Source organism: Gopherus flavomarginatus, chromosome 3 (genome assembly GCF_025201925.1).
Source record: "Gopherus flavomarginatus isolate rGopFla2 chromosome 3, rGopFla2.mat.asm, whole genome shotgun sequence".
Lineage (NCBI taxonomy): Eukaryota > Metazoa > Chordata > Testudines > Testudinidae > Gopherus > Gopherus flavomarginatus.
In genome coordinates, this window is record NC_066619.1 from 31006049 (window position 1) to 31029591 (window position 23543).

The following is a 23543-nucleotide window of genomic DNA, read 5'->3' on the forward strand; positions in this document are numbered from 1 at the left end:
CCATGCCAGGTGTGTGCTGTGCTGGGCTTCAGTTAATGCCTCACAGTGCTGCCACCCCCACACACCCCCAGTGCTTCACATGGCTGTCAGCCGGGCGTTCTCATCGCTGGTGCCAGAGGCTTGGATGCTTCAGTCAGCCAGTGCTGAGCATATGGGCTGCCCGTGCCGTTTGCGGTGGTCTCAGCTATAGGTGAACACAGTCCCTACTATAACTTAAAAAGCTTCTCCAGTGAACTCAAGATGTGTGACCATACTGTGTATCTGTACTTAAACTCAGAGAAAGGGCACAACAGTACAGCTTTACCCAGGTTGCCATCTTCCTTCAGGCTGGCCCTGTAGTTATTTATTCAAGTCAACCAATGGAAAAATGTGAGGTAGAGCAGATTTGTTGCATACATCAGGCTCACATCTGTATAACACAATATAATTTACAACATATATAGCTATGTCATTCATGTTTACAACATGTTCCATATTCGGTAGTCTCAAAATGGTATTTTTATTATATTTAGCATATACTGTACATGCTGAAAACATACCGCAAAAATAGCCTTTTCAAATCATGTACGTACTATGGCTGAGGCATTTTCCCTGGCCTAGGTCTGTGTTGTGGGCTCCATTTAAAAGAGTCAGATTTCTAAAGGTATTTAAGTGCCTAAAGATGCAGATAGGCAATTCTGAAAAGCCCACTAGGTTCCCATCAAAAATCACTGGTATTCTGGCATCTATGTACTTTTTAAAAAGACCATTAGGCTCCTATTTACATCTTTTAAGCACCTAAATACCTTTCAAAACCTGCCCCACAGTGACTATTTGTACCCTGGCTAAAGGTTCACCAAGCCAGAACTTTTTGTTCCTTCTGTCTCAATAAACAAAGCTCAAAGTTTGTAAGCACCAGATCCTCACCTCTGATAAAAATCCTCCGGAGGCACCTCTCCAGTTGTACAAAGGCTTTAATCGGACAGCTGAGGATTTCCCCAGAATGGTGGAATTCTCAGGTGGTGTAAAGCTGACTATGCCAACTTTGCTCCACCTGCTTTCCCACCTTGGTGTAGAAGGTATCCAATGGGAAGCATTTCCAGGTGCATCAAGGGTTGGGGAACAACCCTGGGCCAGTAGAACATTTTCTAGCAGGCGTAGGTGAGAGTTATGGCTGCTCTAAATTGTGCCAGACGTGGATTCAGCCCTCATCGTCCTAGAGGATTGGAGGAAGAGTAAAGGTGGCCTAGAGCTACCATCCGCGCTGCTCCCCCTGCACTGAATTGAGGATCCAGTCCTTAGTTTTTTCTTACCTATTGCTATTTCAGGTGTGAATTAGTTTCTTCCAGCATTGTGCACATCAGCAGCTGAAGGAGCTGGGCTGTTATTTAGCTGTTTTTATTTTGTTTTGGGGAGACTTGCTTGCTTCTTGTATCTACCATCCTACATGATTTATCATATGTTAGTAGTTTTAGTTGTTTGTATTAATAACAACTGCAATGTACTTTACACAGTCCCTACCCTCAGGGAACCAACAGTCTAATTTTAGATGTGCTGCAGTGAGACCAAAAACAACTGGAGAAGAGAGAAAAGATTTATAACACCACATGATAGTAATTTAGGATTATTATAGGTATACCCTGATGAGCATAGTGCTCTTACTTGATTTTAAATCTCTACCTTCCTTCACTCATTACTTCTTCTCTCACGTTATGTTGGGGCAGAAAGAGTGCGTGTGACTGACGTAGCTTAGTATTTCTAGGCTGTGTGGAAGTAGTAAGTCTTCATGAGGGTTTTGAATGAGGAGGGAGAGGACCTGATGATTTGAGTCTGGAAGGCTGCTCCACGCATTAGGAGGCAGCAGGAAAGATGGCAGTGGAAGGAGGGACATGTCCTGTCTAGCAAGGCTGGTATCACTGGCAATACTAAGATAATGAGGTGAGACAAAAGAAACAAGATCAAAGGTGTAGGCTGGGGCAAAGAGGTGCAGGCCTGTGATGGCCAGGATGAGAAATTTGGTACAGTAGGCAGGAAGGGGCTGAGGGAAGCACTTGAAGAGGGGAGTAACATGATCAGAAAAAAGAGTAATGAAACTGGGGAAGTGATCTTTGCAGCAGAATCTTGGACCCCATAATTTTGAGTCTGAGGAGCAGGGAGGACAGTGGTATTGCCAGCAATAATGAAGAAAGTTTAGAACCAAAGGAAGCTTGACATGGGGAGAGAGAGGTCATTTTTGGTCATCTTGAGCTTGAACTGGTGGCAGGCCATCCAGAATGTTATGTCAGAAAGAGCAATCAGATACACAACTGAGAAGCAGAAAGCAGGTCACGTGAGAAGAAATCAGTTTGTGAGCCAGCAGCAGAAAGATCATAGCTGAGTCTGTGCAAGCAGAGAAGGATAAGGTATAAAGAAGAGGAGGGTGACAAAGGCAAGACCCTGAGATAAGCAGAGGAGGGGGAGAAACTCCCTAAGGAGTTGTTAAAGCAGCAGTCAGAGAGTGAGAAGGATATGAAAGCCAAGTCAGGAGAGGGTGTCAGAAATTAGAAGTATTGACAAATACAGAGATATCAGAGGATGAAGTGGAGTGAAAAGCACAAGATGTTGCCAGGAAGATATTGTTGTTCCTAATGCATCAACTTTTGCCTTTATCTGGCCAGGATGATTCCCAAAGAACAAGATCCTTTCAAGATGCATATTAAAGGTGGTAAAGGATGTGTACAGCTGACATCTGTCACTGCTCGCTCTGGGAATTTAGACATTTGGGAAACTATTTTTAAAGCTGTAATTGCAAAATGTTGAGCAGTCATTGTATGTGAACTCCTAACCAAACATTTGTCTATTGCAGAGAACACAATGCAGCATTCACAGGTAACTCTGTCCTGGGTGTTGTTTCAGCACACTACTGCTTCACCACAATTTGATTTTTCCTTTTGGTGTTCCTTTTCTTCCCAGAATGAAGATTTCCATTTCTTCTATGATCTTTGATTCTGTTCCTTTTCATCCATTTCTTAACGGTTTTATTATGGGAGCTTACACATAACTTCTTGTGCTTTACATGAAGGCTGCCAGAAGAAAAAGAAGTTATGTTGTCTATTGCAAACTCATTTAAAAAAAAAAAAGCAACTCTTAAAAGGTAACTAGCCATATTTGAAAGCAACAAAACTACTCTCATCTCATGTTTTGGAAGACCAACTTTTGATCACCATATTATCTTCCAAACAGAGCTAGGCACATATCTGATTTTTTTTCTGTTGGCTTGTTTGCTGTCAATACTGCAAAAATAAATAAAATGTTCAGTTTGGTTTGAACCATACTCAGACATTTTTGGCTAATAGAGGAAGTCCATTTTGGGTCAAATGCAATGCTCCATTAGATCTGAAATATTTTCTTTCTGGGCATTTGTAAAGGACTGTATTTTAGGAGAATGAAGTAGTGGTGATGCCACCAGGGCTTTGGAGCTGTGCTCTGGCTCTGCTCCAGCTCCAGGCAAAAACCTGCAGCTCCACTGCTCCAGAGCTGCTCCGCGCTCCAGCTCCGCTACAAAGCTCTGGATGCTACCCTCCCATTCTAGCCCAGTAGTTAGGGTCCTCATCTGGGATGTGAGAGGCTGAGGTTCAAATCACTGCTCTAAAACAGTGATTTGAACCAGGTATCCCCCATCCCAGGTGATTGACCTAACTGCCAGTCTACAGAGCCATTCTCACTCTCTCTGGTCCAATATTATTCAAGTATTTTATCACAAGTAGGACATCTTCCACAGAGAGATTGAAAGACATCCATGCTGGAGTACCCTGTATCCGATGAGCAGGTCACCTAGCTGGGAGGAGGAGACCCAAATTCAAGTCCTTGCTCCAATGACTAGTAAATTCTTTATAAGACATAGAAGAGCTTCAACAGCACACATTGAGATCTAGCTAGAATGACCTGGGAGGGGAGTCCTGGGTTCAAATCCCTTTTCCAGAGCACAGATTCAAAGCTGGGTCTCCCACATCCTATGGGAGTGGACTAAAGGGATGAGAGGGGCACACACACCCCATTTTGTGAACTGTGCCTAAGTGTCCTTGAGAATCTAGCCCCGCCCCCCCTTTTTTGGCCAAAACTATTCAATGAATTTAAATCAAATTAACAAATAGTTTTGGGTCAACCAAAACTGCATTTTTCAGTAAACAAACTATTCATCCAAAACGTTTCTTCCAGCTTTACCTTCCAAAGCAAAAGTAGCTTTAGTGCATAATTATTCAGTAACTCCTGACCTGAAAAAGTACAGAGCAGAAGGGAAGCATCTTTGCTGAGGCTGAAGATAAACACAGTGCAAATTAGTGCATTGGGAATGAAGTGACACAGTCAGGTCTGTTCAAGTGTTATAAAAACAAAAGACTTACAAAGCCGAAGATGAACAGGAATATTTCCACGATTTTTAACTTAATTTAATTTATTTGGATTTTAAGCACTCCCTTGAGATACTACTGACCAAACATTGTGTTATTTTGCTAGTACATGACAGCAAAAAGTGAAACTGAGTAGGAATGACTGTAAAAAAGAAGAAAATCTGGTTTGCTAAGTTTATGCTCATTTTCCATGCTGAGTGAAGTGCAAAAGCAACAAAACATTAATGGTGAAATATAAATTAGATTTTAAACAATTAATTCAGTTTTAACAATCAAAGGTATAATGCAGAGAAGGAAAGTTTTTAAAATATACAGGGTCTGTTTCTCCACTGTGACATCAGTTTTATGCCAAAGAAATCAATGGAATGATACTGGTATAAAATTGGAATAACTCAGTAGAAAACCAGGCCCAATAATTTTTAACTTTTGACAATGTCTCTTTAATATATGATCACACAGAACTTCACTTACATCACAGCTGGTATGTTGCACACTCCATCATCTTTCTGGATTTCAAATTTTAGAACTTTTCTTAGAAGTCTTCTGGATACATGGTGCGATACTTCCGTGCAACAGTTAAAGGATACCAGAAATAGAGTAGCTGAAAGAATCAAAGGGGAAAAAAAAAAGTCTTCAAGGTTGAAATGAATGGGACATTGTGTTGCCCATCTTGTCAAATCCATCTTGTTTAGTGAAAGATTGCAGTCTTTGCGATCAGTCAGTATTTCTTCCTCCTGTGTCTTATCACCACCACCACCACCACTCCTTCAGGTAGTGTTTCTTCCAACTATCCCTGTGGATATGTATTTAAATACCATCATCAGGAGATTTAATAAATAGCTTACACTTCTGGAGGGACAACTCTGAAAGCAACTGTGATGCTGGTAAACCAAGGCTATAGGTGTTAGTTAAGAACTGACAAATTCATAGCTGGAAACCAGAAAACACCTATTTGTTAGTTTTGTTCAAAATAGGTATTAGTCTTATAAGAATGTATTTAGTGTTTAATTCTATGAAATGCTTGTAAATTGCTGCATGCGCTAATCTCACTTGTTATGTCTGTATTCAATACTACAAAGAAATATGTAAGTTTTGCTTTTTAACTTTGAAAATATTTGCTCTGAACTTGTGAACCCAGGCACAGGAATCATCCCCTTGCCCATAGAGAAGGAATATCAAAATCAGATGGGCCATTAAGGAACATCACAATACAAAGGATTGGTTAATGGCCCTGTCACACTTTGGAAGTGCTGTGTGCCAGGTGGCAAGAGTCTGTGGACTGTCTGTGACTCCACAGTAAGGGCTTGGCTACACTGGAAACTTCAAAGCGCTGCCACGGGACAGCTGCCGTGGCAGCGCTTTGAAGTGAAGGTCGCATCCACCTCCTCATGGGGATTAGCTTGCAGCACTGGGAGCCGCGCTCCCAGCGCTGCGGCACTGTTTACACTGGCGCTTTGCAGCGCTGTATCTTGCAGCGCTCAGGGGGGTGTTTTTTTTCACACTCCTGAGCGAGAAAGTTGCAGCGCTGTAAAGTGCCAGTGTAGCCAAGGCCTAAGACTGATATAGCTGTCCAGGAGTTCACTTTTGTTACTGAGTAGGTGAAATCTAATTATAGACCATGCCACCAGTTTGGATGTCCATCCTGCTGTAGACAGCCTGCCCTGAGGTAGGCACTGACTGTTGTGACCACAATGTGACAGCAATCACTAATGACTGTGTGTTTGGGTCTGATTTTAAAACTGATCGTGCAGAGGCAAATCAGGATCAACACTTTCAGTCTTTGAAGCTGCCACTGCTAGTACAACTGTTTTGAGGGCTTGAAGCCCCAGGAATGAAGCTTGGCTCTCCGCTCTGGAACCACCTTCTGCAGCTACTCTCCTTATCAATCTGCAGACAGCTTCCCTGGCTGACAAACCACCTAGAGAGCCAGAAGAGGTTTGTTGATGGAAAGGGGAAGCATGTATTTTGCCCCCAAGATGATATATCCTTGAGTTATGAGACTGAGGGGGTCCAGTACTGGGATAAGCCTGTGTGCCCCCCTCCCCAGTATTTCCCTCTAATGGAGAGATTGAAGGGAGAAGGGGTACTGCAAAGTGTTCAGTGGAGATCAGAAAACCCAGAGAGGACATGTAAAACGCCCCCATTATGGCCTGCTTGGACTTGGGAAATGTACTTCCCTTCCCCTCTCCTGGGATCCCCTTTATTCAGTATCATTCAGCTCCCACCAAGGTCTCTTTTTTCTCACCCACAAGGTTTAGTGTCCCACAGGCCTCCTTTAAATTCTGGCCTTCCTGGCTCATAATTCACCCTTCCAGTTTAGAGGTTGCACAGCCCTCCTTCCTGGGCTGTGTTGGTTGACTTCTTTCCACCAGCCGCCATCTCTGACTGGGCTTGGAGCTTCCTTTGATTCCCCTGCACAGTCTAGTCAGGATCCCCCCTCCTGCTCTGTCAGGCAGATTTTTTAGTGGGTGTAGAATTTGTGTGTTTTGTAAAGACCTGGAACAAGCATGGGCAAATAAGGAGTAGCTTTCTGTAAGACATCACTCTGAAGGATATAGGAGTGTGGGATATTGTTGTGATTTCACAATTAAAAAAAAAATTTAAGAAAAGGGACCAGGAGGGGTGAGGCTAGTTAAGGAACCCACCGTCCTTGCTAAATTGGTAGTTGACCAAAGCCTGCTACGACCGAGGATATATTCACCTATGCAATTTTTCCCCGACAGACGGGTAGGAGCAAGGACTCTTATCCTCCCCCTTATGGCCCAGCACCTCTCTGACCAGGGGTGTGTATAGCTAGACAGTTTGTACAAACAGTTTATATCTGTATAGTTTTCCCTGACAGATGGGTCGGAGCAAGGACTCTAATTCTCCCCCTATTGCCCGGCACCTCTATGACCAGGGGTGTGTACACCTGAATGATCAATCACTTTATACGTATGGGATACCTTTTATTAGTATTTAGCAGTATTTTCAACAATCACAGTGCACATCTTCCCCTTTTCGCAATTCTCCACCAAAAATGTTATGCTTATAGGAAGCACATGGGATCTTTTTCAGGGGAAAAGGCAATATAGTGCAGTGGCTGAACTAGCAGAGAGACTTGTGCCCTCTTCTTCGTGCACCCAGGAAGACTTGCCCTTAAGTTGGATTTTGGTTCAGTCTAGTCCAGTTGCTAAAAGAAAAGAAAACTGAAGTTTGGCCTGGCCTTTTTCATTCCTACAGGCATTCCTCCCGCCTCCTCCTCCCATGTTTTGCCTGCCTCTGTCGCTGTCAGCAGCACAGACAGCAATCCCTTTCTTTACTGCTTCATCCAGGCCAGGATTTACACTCAATGTGGTAACACAGTCACAAGATGTATTCCTCAACCAGCAAGCTAGAGCTAGTGGCTGTGTGGGATTAGCAGCTGCAGTGGCAAATCTCCAGCTTCTTGCTTCCTCTCTGTCACGAGGGACATTGCCCTGTTGGTGTCATTATTTCTACAAATTATATTATCCATGTTGATCCTTCCTCTTGCCTGGGGACTTTCACCAAGGAGACATCAACGGTTTGTTAGAAGCTTTGTTCCCTTTATTTATAAAGAGCTGAATCATACAATCATGCAGAAGAATCCACCAGATGGCTATCCAAGAAATTCAATGCAGTTCCTCACCATACAGAGCTCCTAATTTACGATGACAGACCCAGGGAGGAGCAAAGAGCCCTTCAACCACATCTACATCCCAAAATTTGCTGGAAAATCCCAGGGATTTTGCACCATCCAGTTCCAAAGCAGTATTTCTTGGCCTTCCCCATGACAGCAAAACCCACTGAGATACTGTACCAGTCAATACGTGTGGTCAGTTTTCACCCATCTCTGATGGGAGCTGAAAGCCACTTAGGGAGGATTTCTTGTTCCGAAGCCTTGCTGGAATTTCCAACTGGAATTCTGCACTTTTTCCAGGGCATAAGAACAAAGGAAGAAGCAATAGCTCTGGCCACCCTCCAACTGCTGTCAAGAAGCTACATTTCTGGGTGGGCCATATGATGGAGGAGGTAGATAGGCACAAATGAAGGGGTGAGGGTAAGGAACGGTAAGAGAAAAGCAAGGAGGAAACTAAGCAGGAGGTCAAAATATGAAAGCAAAGAAAGAGGAAAAAACCCACATCTCCCTCAACCATCTGGTTGGACCCTGGCAGATCTCCCTGCGTGACCCCAGTAAAGCCCAGGAGTGGGAACCCAACCCCCCAATTTTATCTTTAAACACGTAACCTCTAATCTACCTCTTTTTGCAGATCCCACTTCTTTATGCGATTGAGCTACTCTTTTCCCAGGCAAGCATTTCCACATGTGTTAAGTTTGAGTTCAGACGTCACTAAAATTTTTGCTTTAGAAAAGTGATTTAATGTTTGCAGTGCCCCAAATGTGCTAATGTTCTTGCAAACACATGTGAGACTCATCCCTGCCCTGCAGAGGTTACAATCTGATCCTGCAAACACTTACTACTGAGTATGACTTACAATGGGACAATGAGACTATAAACCACAGTAAGCACTCCGTTTGGTACAAGCAGGTAATTGTAATGATGCAAGTAGATCATGCAAACAACTCAGTTGATTAAGTGTTTGCAGGATCTGGTCCTAATTTAAAAACATACAGGATCACATAAGTAATTTCTACTTTGAAATATAATTCTCCTCCCTTGCCCATTCATGTTTATTGCCATTTGCTTAACTTTAGTTGCTTAACTCACTCACTCTCGCTTTATGACTGGCAGTTTGGTGGAAGCCCTTACCACTTATTTTTAACCCTTCCTTATTTTCAATATATTTGAGGGGGTGGCAAGGTGGTTCTTATTTTCCACAAGTTTTTTAAAATTTTTCTTTTTTGTATCTTAATTAAAAATTATTGTTCCAACCCTTTACCATTTATCATGTATTTGCTAATCTTAAGCAAGTAATAGTCTCCCAAACGTCTCTTCCTTTGGCTGGGGCAGTCACATCCCAGAATACCCAAAAGACACAACCAGCACTTCTCCAACCTGAAATGCAATAAACCAAATCTGAATCCACTACCTTTGAAATACTTTGAAGATTCCTTATCCATTAGGCTGCCTTGATTCATGAGACTGCACAGGTATTATTTTGGCCACCAGAGGGCTCTCGTGTATTCCACTGACCAGAGGTCAAATATACGGAAAACCACAAAGAAAAGAAACCCACATAAAATTGAATATTAAGAGCTAGGTCTTATTCTTACATCTGTGCCACACCAGTGAGGTAAATGCGGTGTAGTGGAGGCAGACTTTGGGCTCAAAGCTATAAAATTCCTACTGTATTCTCTAGTTCCAAAATGGGCTAGTATGTTTGCTAGACTTTAAGGAAATTTGCCTTTAATTACTGATTTGTTGTTAAATGCAGAGTGTGTTTGCCTTAGTCACCTAATTATTTGTCTCATACATACTGATCCATCTGGTATACAGAATAAAAGAACAAATTTAAGACAACTCCCTCTATGCCCTTATTTGAACACCCTGCCCCCTAGCATGGAAGCACATGCATTCCCAGCAAGTACATCCAGATTACAGCTCACACAAGCCTGCGCCATCCAACAGGTGCAGAGGCCATTTTGGCAGGGTAGAATTTTAAGGCACATTTTACCCATTTGTGACATGATCCTGCAAGGTGCTGAGGGCTTGTCTATACACAGTTAGTGCACAGCAAGCCAGGGTATAAATCTGCAATGCCCTAGCTTGCTGGGCACTAACTGGCTGTCTGAACCAGCTACCATGCACTAAAAGTTCTGCAGTGTGGTTTGATGTACTGCTATTTAAAACTCTACTCTCGCTGAAGTCAATGGGAGTTGAAAACACTCCGAATTTCACAGGATCAGGCTCTTGGATCACCTCCTGAATTTGGTAAAGATTTTAACATCACAGAGTTTAACAAGATTATTTTGTAATATAAAATTACAAGGAAAACAATAAAATATTGACTAGATGGGCTAGAAAATTCAAACAAAGTATGTGGACTCAACTCATGTATGCACCTAGCATAGCTGTCAGTAAGCATGATGCAAAATGGGAGATTTAATCTATTGTGCAATTTGCTACAGTTAAAATGTGAGACGATGAAAATCAGTTTTTCTACATTTTAGCTATAAAATCCTATTTAAACTTGGCACCTATCACACACAGTATACATGACTTTAGAAAGTGCTGGTTAAGTCTGCAAGTAAAGTGTCCTAGAGACCCTCCTGCATGTGAGTAACTTCAATAAGATGAATTGTCCCAGTTGCTCTGAAGTGCAGTTAAAATGGTAGCATTTGTTGTCACAAATACCTTGTTGTACTGGTCCTTTCTAAAGACCTGGCATTTCCTGTTTAAACCATTTTACAAAAAAAAAAAAAAAAAAAGTTCCCCAGTCTAAATATCCAACTGCCCTTGATTTTACAAATGGTAATTAGCTAAAATAGAGTGAAATCTTAACCCCAATGAAGTCAAGGAGAGTTTTGCCACTGATGTCAGTGGAGTCAGGATGTCATGCTTAAAGGTCTCCCAGTTTTCTGTATAGAAATTAAAACCAAAAGTGATAATCTCCAATTACTCACAATGCTATGGATATAAAACAGCTCCAATTCCACATAGAGACGCTTTGCCTTATGTTTTTGGTTGTTTTTTTTTTTAAAGATAAACCTATTATAAATGTAGCAAATAGATAATGTACAGGATGACTTACCCTCAGATGTTTGGACAACCACAAATGCAAAAGCAGCAAAGAGATTGACTAACTTCAAATCCATTCCTTCCAACTGCTGCAGCTCTTCCTGTAACAGACCAGGTTGTAAACTACAGGAAACAAAGGTGATCCTACCTCCTGGACTGCAGTAAAAGAAACTAACTTTAAAGCCCCACCCTTCACAGATGCTGCAAGTGGGCTTGAACCTGCAAGGTACTAAGCAGTCTGGCCCAATCTAGCAAAACACTTCAACCCATGCTCAAAGTTTTATTGACTTTAATAGGACTACTCACATACTTAACTTCAAGCAGAGGCTTAAATACTTTACTGGATCAGGCCAGAGTATTCAGAATCTTGCAGGATCAAACCCACTTCTGTGTTCTTACTTCTCTATCTCTGTGATGGATCTGGCAGCTGCCAGTGCTTTGGCATTAAAGGTGCTAAATAACTGTGGGTTAAGAAGAACCAAAGAATCAGAGTTTATCGTTGCTTTATACAATTCACATGAGGGCCAAATTCTGTTGTCAGTAACAAACATGCAACTCCATTAAAGTAAATGGGCCAAATTCAGCTGTGACACAAACAGGCACAACTCCAAAGAAGTCAGTGGAGTTGCGCCAGTGCTGAATTTGGCCCATTTGTATGGGGAGATTTTGGCAAACCAGTAAAGTGCCTGAAACCACTATCGCTTATTGCTAAAAGCGGTCAAGTCAGCAAGCTGTAAAGTGGCCATGCAGCAGGCTTAGCTTAACCAAGACAGGAGGGGAGGTGGTTTTGGGTGCCACAAAAAGGGCAGCTTGACCCTGTGTTCTTCCTGATAAGAATTATGTTGAAGTTGCTGATACATGCATTTTAGGGGCCTCAAGGTTGCAAACTCTGGAAAAAAAAACCCCACACCTGGTTAATCAATAACACTGCTCTACAGCCAAAATGCTTCTGAAATAAATGTAGTCCAACTTTAGTAATTCTGGATCACTGAGAACGAAAATGATGCTTAAAATTGTTGATTGGCTCTAGTTTTCAAGATATGCTATTGGGTCAGTATATACGACCCTTGACTTGGGAATGGCGGAGGATAAGTGAGTTGTAAAGGGAAGGAATCTCAATTTAAACCAGAAATGACTAAAATACATCTTTGACTGGATCTATGAATAAATCTATGACTGAGTTTGGACAGTACTTGCTTTTTAGGCAAAACAATGAATGATGCAATCTGAAGCTGGTATTGCATCATACATGATATGAATTGCATCATGTTATTCCTAGAAGTCATGGATGATGCAATCATAACGAAGCTTACATCACTCTGCTGAACAAATTGCCCTATATCAGCTCTAGAAATCATACAGTGTCGTGCTCTCTTATTTGTCAGTGTTTGATTTTGCAAAGGGACACATTTCTGTTTAGCCAAAGTGAGCAGAGATGCCTCGTACTCGTGTGAACAGTGCAGATAACTTCTGCTATGTTTGTGGTGAAGTGACTTTTGCATCTTAAAAGCGCAGTATAACCACTATGGTTAAGAAAGCCTATCACCTTTATTTTGGTTGCAAAATTGGAGATCAGGACAAGAGGTGGGCCCCACACATATGCTGCAACACTTGTGCAACAAATCTTCACCAGTGGTTGAACAGGAAAAGGAAATCTATGCCTTTTGCAGTGCCAATGATTTGGAGAGAGCCAACAGATCATACCAGCAATTGTTACTTCTGCATGGTGCTCCAATTGGGAAAAGTGTGTCAAAGAAGAAAAAGTGGACTGTGCATTATCCAAACATTCCATCAGCTATATGCCCAGTACCCCACGGAGAAGGACTGCCGGTTCCTGATGCACCAGAATCATTCTCACTTGAGTCAGATGAGGAAGAGGAAGAGGAAGAGGATGAAACTTCTGGCCCTGAACCATCAATGTCACAGGACCCACATTTTCTCCCATCCTCCTCCTCTGAACCACACCTCATAACACAAGGTGAACTGAATGACCTTGTCAGGGATTTGGAACTACCCAAGAGTAAGGCAGAGCTGTTGGGCTCCAGACTACAGCAGTGGAATCTCCTGGCAGGCTATCAGGGCAAATGGAGCCCATCAATGCTTGCAGACTTTTGCTGGACAGTGACAAGAGATGCTCCATTTCATTAATACAAGAGACAAGCCAAGAAGCACCGAGTAGACACTGAATAGGACTAAACTATGTACATAATAGTTTTTTGCCTTTTGTTTCATAATAAATTTTATTTATATAACCCTTTTGCTGATTTTTAAAGTGTTACATAAACAGGACAGGTGAAATATTATCATGTAAAGCAACCATAAACACATGAAAAGACCTAGGTTTACAATTTATGATTAAAACTCTACCTACACAATATACATAGACGTAAAATGTAAAAACTTAAATATCTTAGAAACAGTAGCCAATCAGTTGTTTTAATTGTCATATTTGAATTCAGCACATCAAAATACATAATAAATATCACTTTTTATCTCTGAAGCAGACGACTTCTCAAAAATTGTAGACCAGTGTAATCAGAAGGAAACCTCTTGCTTGACCATTGAAACTGCTTGCTTAACAAAGTTTCTTTAAGGGTATGTCTACACTATGAAATTAGGTCGATTTTATAGAAGTCGATCGTGTATGTCCCCACTAAGTGCAGTAGGTTGGCAGAGTGTGTCCTCAATACCGTGGCTAGCATCAGCTCACGTAGTGGTGCACTGTGGGTAGTTATCACACAGTCCCTGCTGCCAATTGGAATTCTGAGTTAAGCTACCAATTCCTGATGGGGCAAAAACATTGTCACGTGGGGTTTTGGGTACATGTCGTCAGTCTCCCCTTCCTCTCTCCTTGAAAGCCATGGCATACAAATCGTTTCACGCCTTTTTTCCAGGATTACCTGTGCAGACACCATAGCACAGCAAGCATGGAGCCTGCTCAGCTCACCGCTGCTGTTGTGAGCATTGTAAACACCTCGCGCATTATTCTGCAATATGTGCAGAACCTGGCTAGGAGATGCCAGCACAAGGACGATTGTGAGGAGGACATGGACACAGACATTTCTGAAAGCACGGGATGTGGCAATTGGGATATCATGGCAGCAGTGGGGCTAGTTGATACAGTGGAACACCAATTCTGGGCCCGACAAACAAGCACAGACTGGTGGGACTGCATACAGGGCCAGCTCCAGGGTTTTTGCCGCCTCAAGCGAAAAAAAAATAAAAAGCCATGATTGCAATCGGCAGTAGTTCCACTGCTCCGCTTTCTTCTTTGGCGGCAATTTGGCGGCAGGTCCTTCCCCCCGAGAGGGGCCAAGGGACCCACCACCGAAGAGCCCGATGTGCCGCCCCAAGCACCCGCTTGCTCAGCTGGTGCCTGGAGCGGCCCTGACCGCATAGTGTTGCAGGCATGAGATGATTCCCAGTGGCTGCAAAACTTTCACATGTGTAAGGCCACTTTCATGGAACTGTGAGAGTTGCTTTTCCCTGCCCTGAGTGCAGGAATACCAAGAGGAGACCTGCCCTGACAGTTGAGAAGCGAGTGGGATAGCCCTGTGGAAGCCTGCAATACCTGACTGCTAACAGTCAGTTGGAAATCAATTCAGAGTGGGCTAATCTACTGTGGGGCTGCAAGGCAATCAGTAACCTTCTGCTAGCAAGGCTAGTGACTCTGGGAAATGTGCAGGTCATAGTGGATGGCTTTGCTGCAATGGGGGTCCCTAACCTTGGTGAGGCGATAGATGGAACCCATATCCCTATCTTGGCACCGGACCATCTTGCCAACCAGTACATAAACTGCAAGTGGTACTTCTCAATGGTGCTGCAAGCACTGGTGGATGACAAGGGACATTTCACCGACATCAACATGGGATGGCTGGGAAAGGTGCATGATGCTCAAATCTTTAGGAACTCTGTTTGAAAAGCTGCAAGAAGCGATTTACTTCCCAGACCAGAAAATTACCACTGGGGATGTTGAAATGCCAATGGTTATCCTTGGGGACCCAGCCTACCCCTTAATGCCATGGCTCATGAAGCCATACACAGGCAGCCTGGACAGTAGTAAGGAGCAGTTCAACTATAGGCTGAGCAAGTGCAGAATGGTGGTAGAATGTGCATTTGGACGTTTAAAAGTTCGCTGGCCCTGTTTGCTGACTAGGTTAGACCTCAGCACAACCAATATTCCCATTGTTATTGCTGCTTGCTGCGTGCTCCATAATATCTGTGTGAGTAAGGAGGAGACATTTACGGTGGGGTGGGAGGGTGAGGCAAATCGCCTGGTGGCCAATTTTGAACAGCCAGACACCAGAGCGATTAAAAGAGCACAGCTAGGTGCTCTGTGCATCAAAGAGGCTTTGAAAAGCAGTTTCATGACTGGCCAGGCTACAGATGTGACAGTTGTGTGTTTCTCCTTGATGCAAAATTGCCCCCTTTGTTGAATTTACTTCCCTGTAAGCCAATCCCTCTCCCTCCTTCGACCACAGTTGGCAAAGGAAATAAAGTCTCTATTGTTTTGAATCCATGCATTCTTTATTTTTTAAAAAGTGAGATCACTGACAAGGTAGCCTGGATGGAGGGGGGGAGGAGGGAAAAACAAGGCCACATTGCTTATTGTAGCCACACTACAAATTAAAACTGTTTGAATGACAGCCTTCTGTTGCTTGGGCCATCCTCTGGAGTGGAGTGGCTGGGTGCCAAGAGCCCCCCCCCCAATGTTCTTGGACGTCTGGGTGAGGAGGATATGGAACTTGGGAGGAGGGCAGGCAATTGTACAATGGATGCAGCAGTGGTCTCTGCTCTTGTTGCCTTTCCTGCAGCTTCACCAGATGCCTGAGCATGTCCGTTTGCTCCCACATTAGCCTCAGCATCTCCTCCTGTGTGTTTTGATCATGCTCACTGAATGCTTTCCTGCCTCTGCCATTGAATGCCTCCATGCATTCAGCTGTGCCCTATCAGTGCGGGAGGACTGCATGAGCTCAGAAAACATGTTATCGTGAGTGCATTTTTTTCACCTTCTAATCTGTGATAACCTCAGGGACGGAGATGATACTGGCAGCATAGAACCATTTGCACCTACAGGGAGGATAAAAAGGGAGAGTTAAATTTAAGATACATTTCTGAGAACAAAAGGGAGACTTTTTCACAGTGAATCAAGAAATTCACAGCAGACAGCACATGTGCTTTAGGTACATCATCGCATTTTGCCTTTTATATTGAGCTCCTGCAGGTATGGTGACACATCACACACGGCTGGGCAACAGCATTTGGTTTCCAGGCAGCCATGGTAAGCCAAAGCATATGCGGGGTTGGCTTCTTCCACCCCCGTAACATCTGGGAATGGTTTCAAACTGCAGCGCCCTCTCTTCCCATAGCAAGCAATGCCAGTTGGGTTTGCCATTTAAAAGGAGGGGGCTGTAGTTTTGGGTTGGATGTGCAGCACACCCCTCCCCCACCACGTGGCTAATCTCCAGGATGATCCCTTTTAGCCAAATGCAAACAGCCCAGCATGACCGGGGTCCTTTTACTGTTCCCTTACAAAAATTTCCCTATTTCAACCAGATGACCATGAATGATATCACTCTCCTGAGGCTGAGACAGAAAAGTAAAGACCGAATGTTGCATGAATGCGACCATAACCCTGGACCATTCGCTGCCATGCTTTGTACTGCAATGATTCCAGTTGCTTCTGGCTTGGAATGGTAAAATGTCCTACTGTGGAGGACAAAATAAGGCAGCCCTCCCCAAAAATCTTCTGCAAAGGCTTTCAGAGAACCTCCAAGAGAGCTTCATGGAGATGTTCCTTGAGGATTCCCGCTCCATCCCCAGACACATTAACAGACTTTTCCAGTATCTGTACTGGCTGGGAACGAATCCCAATTTTTCACGGTAAATCAAACATTAAACACAATTGCTTTTAACCACTTTTACAAATGTGCACTCACCAGAGGTGCCTTCTCTGCCTTCAGGGTCTGAGAACCCACTTTGGGAGGGTATTGGCTCCAGGGTGATGAAAAGGTCCTAGCTGCCAGGGAGAACAGATTCTCTGCTTGCCTGCTGCACATTCTCCTCCTCCTCCTCTTCCTCATCCACAAAATCTCCTCCGTGTTGCAGGAGACTCCGCCCTGGCAGGTGTCCATGGACAGTGGTGGGATAGGGTAGGGTTCCCACCTAGAATGCCATGCAGCTGATCATAGAAGCGGCATGTATGTGGCTCTGACCCGGAGCGACCATTTGCCTCCTTTGTCTTGTGGTAGGCTTGCCTGAGCTCCTTAACGTTCACGCAGCACTGCTGTGTGTCCCTGTTGTAGCCTCCCTCCACCATACCATGTGCTAGTTTGGCATATATATATATTAGCATTTCTTCTTTTTGATCAGAGTTCTGCCTGCACAAATCTTCTCCCCATACAGCAATCAGATCCAGCATCTTCCATTCGCTCCATGCTGGAGCTTGTTTGTGATTCTGGGACTACATTGTCACCTGTGCTGCTCAGCGCATCACACTGACCAAACAGGAAATGAAATTCAAAAGTTCCCAGGTCTTTTCCTGTGTACCTGGCTAGTGCATCGGAGTTGAAAGCACTGTCCAGAGTGGTCACATTGGAGCACTCTGGGATAGGTCCCGGAGACCAATACCGTTGAATTGTACAACACTGCATCTGCACTACTCCAAATTTGACCCAAGAAGGTCGATTTTAGTGCTACTTCCCTCACCGGGGAGGAGTATAGCAGTTGATTTTAAGAGCCTTTTAGGTCGATGGAATGGGATTGGTTGTGTAGCCGCATTGCTTATAAAATCGACCTAATGCAGTTATTTCAACCTAACCTTGTAGTGTAGACCAGGGCTAAGTGACATGTCATTGTATTACTTAATGTATAAATAAGGGGGAAAAGTTTGAGGTAGTTGGACGGGTCTCTCCCTCTGGATGCATCTTGTGTTCTCCACCGGCAAACGGGTTGCCGTTGTGTCACTTGAGAGCCACACTCAGTTTCGGTAATTATTGAGGGCTGGGAGTGTTTTACTAGCCTGTTGCAGACGTGTGTAAGTGCTTGAGACTAAGTAAAGTTTAGCTTTAAGTGAAAACACTTGTGTTGTCCTGTTTGTGCCAGCCATCTATCAGTCAGATGGCCGTCTCCCCCCGATTTATTTCCTGACACCACCTCATACAGAGTAAAAGTTACCAAGAACTTTGGGTTGAAAGGACCTCGGGTAACACATTGACTTCCAAAAGGTTGCATGGCCATAAGTGAGGGCAGAATTGGACTGCCCCATTTCACCCTACCTCTTACTGCCTTTCTGAACTGTTAATAACAGCAGTAACTGAACTGGAGACCGAAGTTACACTGTAGGAGCACATCTTCTCTGCCACCACAGAACCAGAGCATCCCAGGTGAAATTATACTTCTGACATCAGTCTGTTTACATTCCCTGCACTCTTATTTCTGAACCAAATATAGAATTTCCATTTGGTGGGGGAACTAGGGGTGGAAGAGGAGAATATTTTGTGGCAGCAATAGAACATCCAATCTGAACAAAAAGTGGGGTTTTTTTTGTTTGTTTTTTGGTTAATCACTTCAAGCTAAACTGGGAGACTAGTTTCTTTCCATATTTCTGTGGGTTGCATGAAAGAAGGCCATTTCCTGATGCTTGCACATAGAGGAAGTATTTGCCTACAGAAAAAATCTCCTGATCTAACTTTCTACCATTTCTGGTGCACAAAATGTTCAGACAAATAATTTGAAACAGTTCATGCTTAATCACCACTTGTGCAGAATGATATCACTGCATAAGAAGGAAAGCAGTGCTGTACCTGTTCAAGAAAAATGTTTCCTTTCCCCCTTGCAACTAGAAGTTGCCTACTTACCCCTCCCTCTCAGGTCTTTCTTGAAACTTAAATTGAACAAGAACAACTAAATTTAATAATCAGAGGGGTAACAACGTTAGTCTGGATCTGTAAAAAGTGGCAAAGGATCCGGTGGCACCTTAATAAACTAACAGACATATTGGAGCATAAGCTTTCATGGGTGAATACCCACTTTGTCAGAATACCCACATGCACCTGAAAATTGGGTATTCACCCACAAAAGCTTATGCTCCAATACATCTGTTAGTCTATCAGGTGTCACAGGACTCTTTGTTGCTAAATTTAATAAGATTCTTATATGGTGCCCATCACCGATCAACAAAAACAGGCAATCTGTGAAAAAACTGAAGAGGAAGTTTTCCCACCTACCTGTTAGTGCCTCTCCTCTGCTAAAATGTATCCATTTGCCAGTCTCTCTCCAGTCTTGTAACATCACCCTTCTCACCTCACTGTGCCTCTACACCCTTGTTACAATAAACACTTCCAGCTTCTTAGGCTCTCCCTCTCACCACAGTGCTGCCATCTGCTTCACAGCATCTCTTGTCCCCTCTGTGCTCCCACAGACTTCTTTCTCCCTCCTACACTCCCCTACCCTTTGCACTGCAGTGGCTCCAGGTTTACTTCTTCCTTCAGTCTTTTAATTTGAGGTCACAAGAGCTGGTTGGAAGTTTCCCAAAAGAACGTTACTCTTGTCAGAAACTGCCAATTCACTGAAAGCAAAAAGTTTCATGGAAATGGATCACTTTTAATGACATTTCGTTTTGAAAAGAGAACACATTTGATTTTTCATTTTGAAATGACATTTTATAGTATGAAAAAATGTAAAATGTCAAAATTGGAAAAATACTTTGATTTTTTATGAAAACAATTTGATCTGAATTTTTTTCCTCCTTTAGAATTTCATTTTTCCAGACATTAAAAAAATTGTTATTGTTCTGTTTCAGAACAAAGAACAGTCAAATTCAGAGAATTTCTTATGAAATGGAAAATCCGCTTCCTGCCCCGTTCCAGGTGCTGATTTAGTAGGCAATCCCTATTGAGCAAGACACAGAAGTACACAAAACCGATGTGGAAATATGTGTATGTTTTTCTTAAGAAGAGAGATATGATAGAACATGTTCATTTACTTTTGGCATGAAGGAAGTTACTTATGTGTAACTCAGCAAGTTGATATGCACAAGTCACGCAGCGAGCACCTGCTCTGTAATACTGTTTGTGCAATAGAAGCCAGAAAGGGACTTACAACATTTAGAAACCTTTGCCAATCTGCATCGGTACCAAGATAAGGACTTGCAGCAGTTTTGTATACATTTTAGCTGTTCTTTACCATAACACACAGAGAAACAAATGACTGAATAATAAGAAGAAACCTGATAAAGTAAATGTTACAGCATTAGTCCCCAGGTTAGGAACTTGGTTGTAACAGATTTAAAGGAGGTTCTGTATGCCAGCTGCTGGACATAGACGGGCCCCTTGGGTGCTCTCTAGCTCACAGAATAACTGAACAGCCATGTCCTTAATGCTAAGGATCTGCCCCAGCTCCTGTTGAAATCAATAGCAAAAGTCTGAGATCAGTGGGAGTGGAAACAGATCCCTGCATAGGGGGTTGCAATGGAAGAAAGACAATGGAGGACCACGTTCTCAACAGTTCCATAAAGTTCCATATAGCATGAGATCAACAGTGTTTCCTGTGCATTACTCAGATATATGTGCATCTCCAGTGTTTTCAAGAATACAATTAACTGGTTTTACTTTTCTGCAGGGATACATTTTATTTCCGCTAGCAGACAGAACTACTGCATGCAGAATAAAACCAACTGCTTCAAAAGTGTTACTATGATTTTGCTAAAGTTTCACAGTATCATGTTCTTGCAGAGTTTGCAAAGCCATTTTTCTGTATTTCCAGGAGCCAAAGCAAACAAAATGTTTACTTGCTTCAACAGCAACCTGCAGAAAAGGAGATGGGGTTGGTTCAAACACAATACTTTTTTTATCCTTTAATATGGAGATATACCTATCTCATAGAGCTGGAAGGGACCTTGAAAGGTCATTGAGTCCAATCCCCTGCCTTCACAGCAGGACCAAGTACTGTTCCTGACAGATTTTTGCCTAGATCCCTAAATAGCCCCTTCAAGGATTGAACTCACAACCCTGGGTTTAGCAGGCCAATGCTCAAACCACCGAGCTCTCTCCCTACCCCCTTTAGAGCTACTATATTAAGGAGCTTATGCTAGCAATTTTAAGTATCATAAAACTATTTATAGGTGGATACTTAATAGTAGATTTAAAACCAACACAACCCATGCTTATGTCACTGAGAAATTTAAGAACAAAATCAGAACCGAGAAACAATATCAGAATGTGTTATTGCACACTCATAACTATCACAGTCTAACAACCAACTATCACAGGAGAACATGTGAACCAACACCACCTTTTCCCAGAATTGTGCTAATCAGGCATAATGTTAGACATCTGATTGATTCAAAAATAACTGATCAACTGATTGGTCAAATATTTTAAAGCACTAGTTTATTAGAATAGTAACCACCATAAAAACAACAACAAAAAAGAGAGTAAGAGTTATGGTCTCCAATAAGCTTAGCCTTTCGATAGTTACAGATGCCTAATTTAAAAAACCAAGTTACTTAACTGAGCTCTTATAACTCAGAAAAATGTGAAACAATGAAATGAAGCTCTAAAAAAAAAGAAAGAATAATAATTATTACCTTTTGAGCAGTTACATTAGTTTTCAAATGTGAACATTATTCAAGACTGAACAGTTGAAAATGAAAAGAAATTAAATTACACTGAACTAAAACAAGCACTTAGTAACTATAAAAGAAAAACACAATTAAAATGCATTTATGCTTGTTAGGCAGCAGGTGAACTCTTCAAGCAGCTTCTTGGCCATGCATATTTTGTTTTTGTGTTGGGTGAGGATTTTATATGATAACTCTGACACATACCAGGGTATAATCCAGGTTAATGAGTAGCTGTGTCACCCTTGGTCTGTAATCTCAGGTGCCCTTTACAATGCCTTGCTGCTGTATCCTCCAACCTGGACTGCTCACAAACTGACTCCAGCGTGTAAGTCACTCCCAGCTATGTCTGTGTGCGTGCTACAGCCAGCCAGCCAGCCACACCTTGGCTCTTACCAGCCTTGGTTATGCTGCAGGGTGACCCCAACAAACACCCTGTCATGGATTTTCCTCCAGAAACGTAGGTCCTGTACTGCCCAGCCCTCTCCTGGCCAGTAGAAGTATACTGAGTATGTTATCCCTTTAAAGGAATATGCACACAACTTGTTACCCCAGAGTTACCCAGACACTTCAACTTGAATATACTGCATTAGATAAAACAATAAAACAAGTTTATTAATTACAAAAGAGAGATTTTAAGTGAATACAAGTAATGAGACACAAAAGTCAGAAATGGTTACAAAACAAATAAAGATAAAATGCTTACTGGTGCCTAATTTAACTCTAGTAGATTCAAAGCTAAGTTTTCTCACCACATGCTTTCAGAAGTCTTATTGAACAAACTCTTTAGGTCAAGACCCTTCCCCCAGAGTCCAATCGATGCTTCCTTTGCCTCTTCAGGTAGAGTGAATGCAATGGGTCAGGAAAAGAAAGAGGGGTTCAAGTCAGGGGCTATGTGTCTTAGCTTGTTTAATGTGCTTTGTAAACTGCTATGTACATTGATGGGCTGTCTACATACATACAGTTTGGTCTGCAAGATCCCAGCCAGTCAAGATGATCAGTTTTCAATGTATTCACCTTTTCCCCAACAGGTGGCATTAACTTATAGCAAAGTGAGTGATCAAGACATTTTAGTAGGCTTGCTAAACAGACGGTACAATAAGGCAATCAAAAAGGTAGGCCACTGCCTACATCAGGGCATTTTTGCTGGAGTATTTAACAATAATTGACTGTGCTCAAATACTAAGTGGTTAGTTGACATTATTTGAGTGGTCAATTGACCAGCTTGCCAAGCCTAGGCTGGCAAAGCTTTAGTTACAATTTTGATTAAGGGGATGTAAATAATCTGTTTGTATGTTGGCTTGTGCTCCATACGATGCTAAAAAGAAATCACTGAATGGCAGACAAAAAAATATCCAGCAATTGGATTCTAACCTGGTACTCATAACAATTGTCATGGGAGTGGGGGGAATGAAAAGCAAACATTTAAACTCTACATCAAGTCCTTTTTGAACGTTTTAATATTGTGTGTGTGTAAATGGAGTGCTGGTGAGGGGGCCAGATTCACAGCTCTTTGAGTCTGAAGCCTTTTCTCTTTTGAGAACAGGGAAAAGCAGCACAGACTTCCCCACGCTGCCATGGGCAACGTGCCTCAACTTGGAACCGCAAGGGTGAGAATTGTTAGCTGTGGAACTGAACTATCTGTGGTCTCAGGCTTCCAACAAGGATGCTAATTAGTGCCAAACAGGATGTGGACTCTTGAGTACTAGGTACAGAACTGAAACTACCAGCTCATTGTAATGAGGCCATGAACAGCTGTCAAATGACAGTTTTTGGTCACTACTAAATTAGGTAGGATTTGAAACAGAGACTATGAGAAGAAAGGTCTCAGATCCCATTGCCAGTCACAATTACT

General features: G+C 42.7%; 1 protein-coding gene across 2 annotated transcripts in view; it reads right to left on the reverse strand.

The window, feature by feature from the left end:
- Positions 1-293: 293 nt before the first annotated feature.
- CCL28 (C-C motif chemokine ligand 28) overlaps positions 294-23543 on the reverse strand; it is a 56111-nt gene continuing 32861 nt past the window's right edge. For both annotated transcript variants that reach the window (XM_050947183.1, XM_050947182.1), the window contains exons 3-5: positions 11081-11168; positions 4839-4968; positions 294-3041 (exon numbers count right to left, since the gene is read on the reverse strand). In XM_050947183.1, the coding sequence (XP_050803140.1) occupies positions 2879-3041; positions 4839-4968; positions 11081-11168 (381 nt within the window). In that variant the 3' untranslated portion in view covers positions 294-2878. The remainder of the gene's footprint in view (positions 3042-4838; positions 4969-11080; positions 11169-23543) is intronic.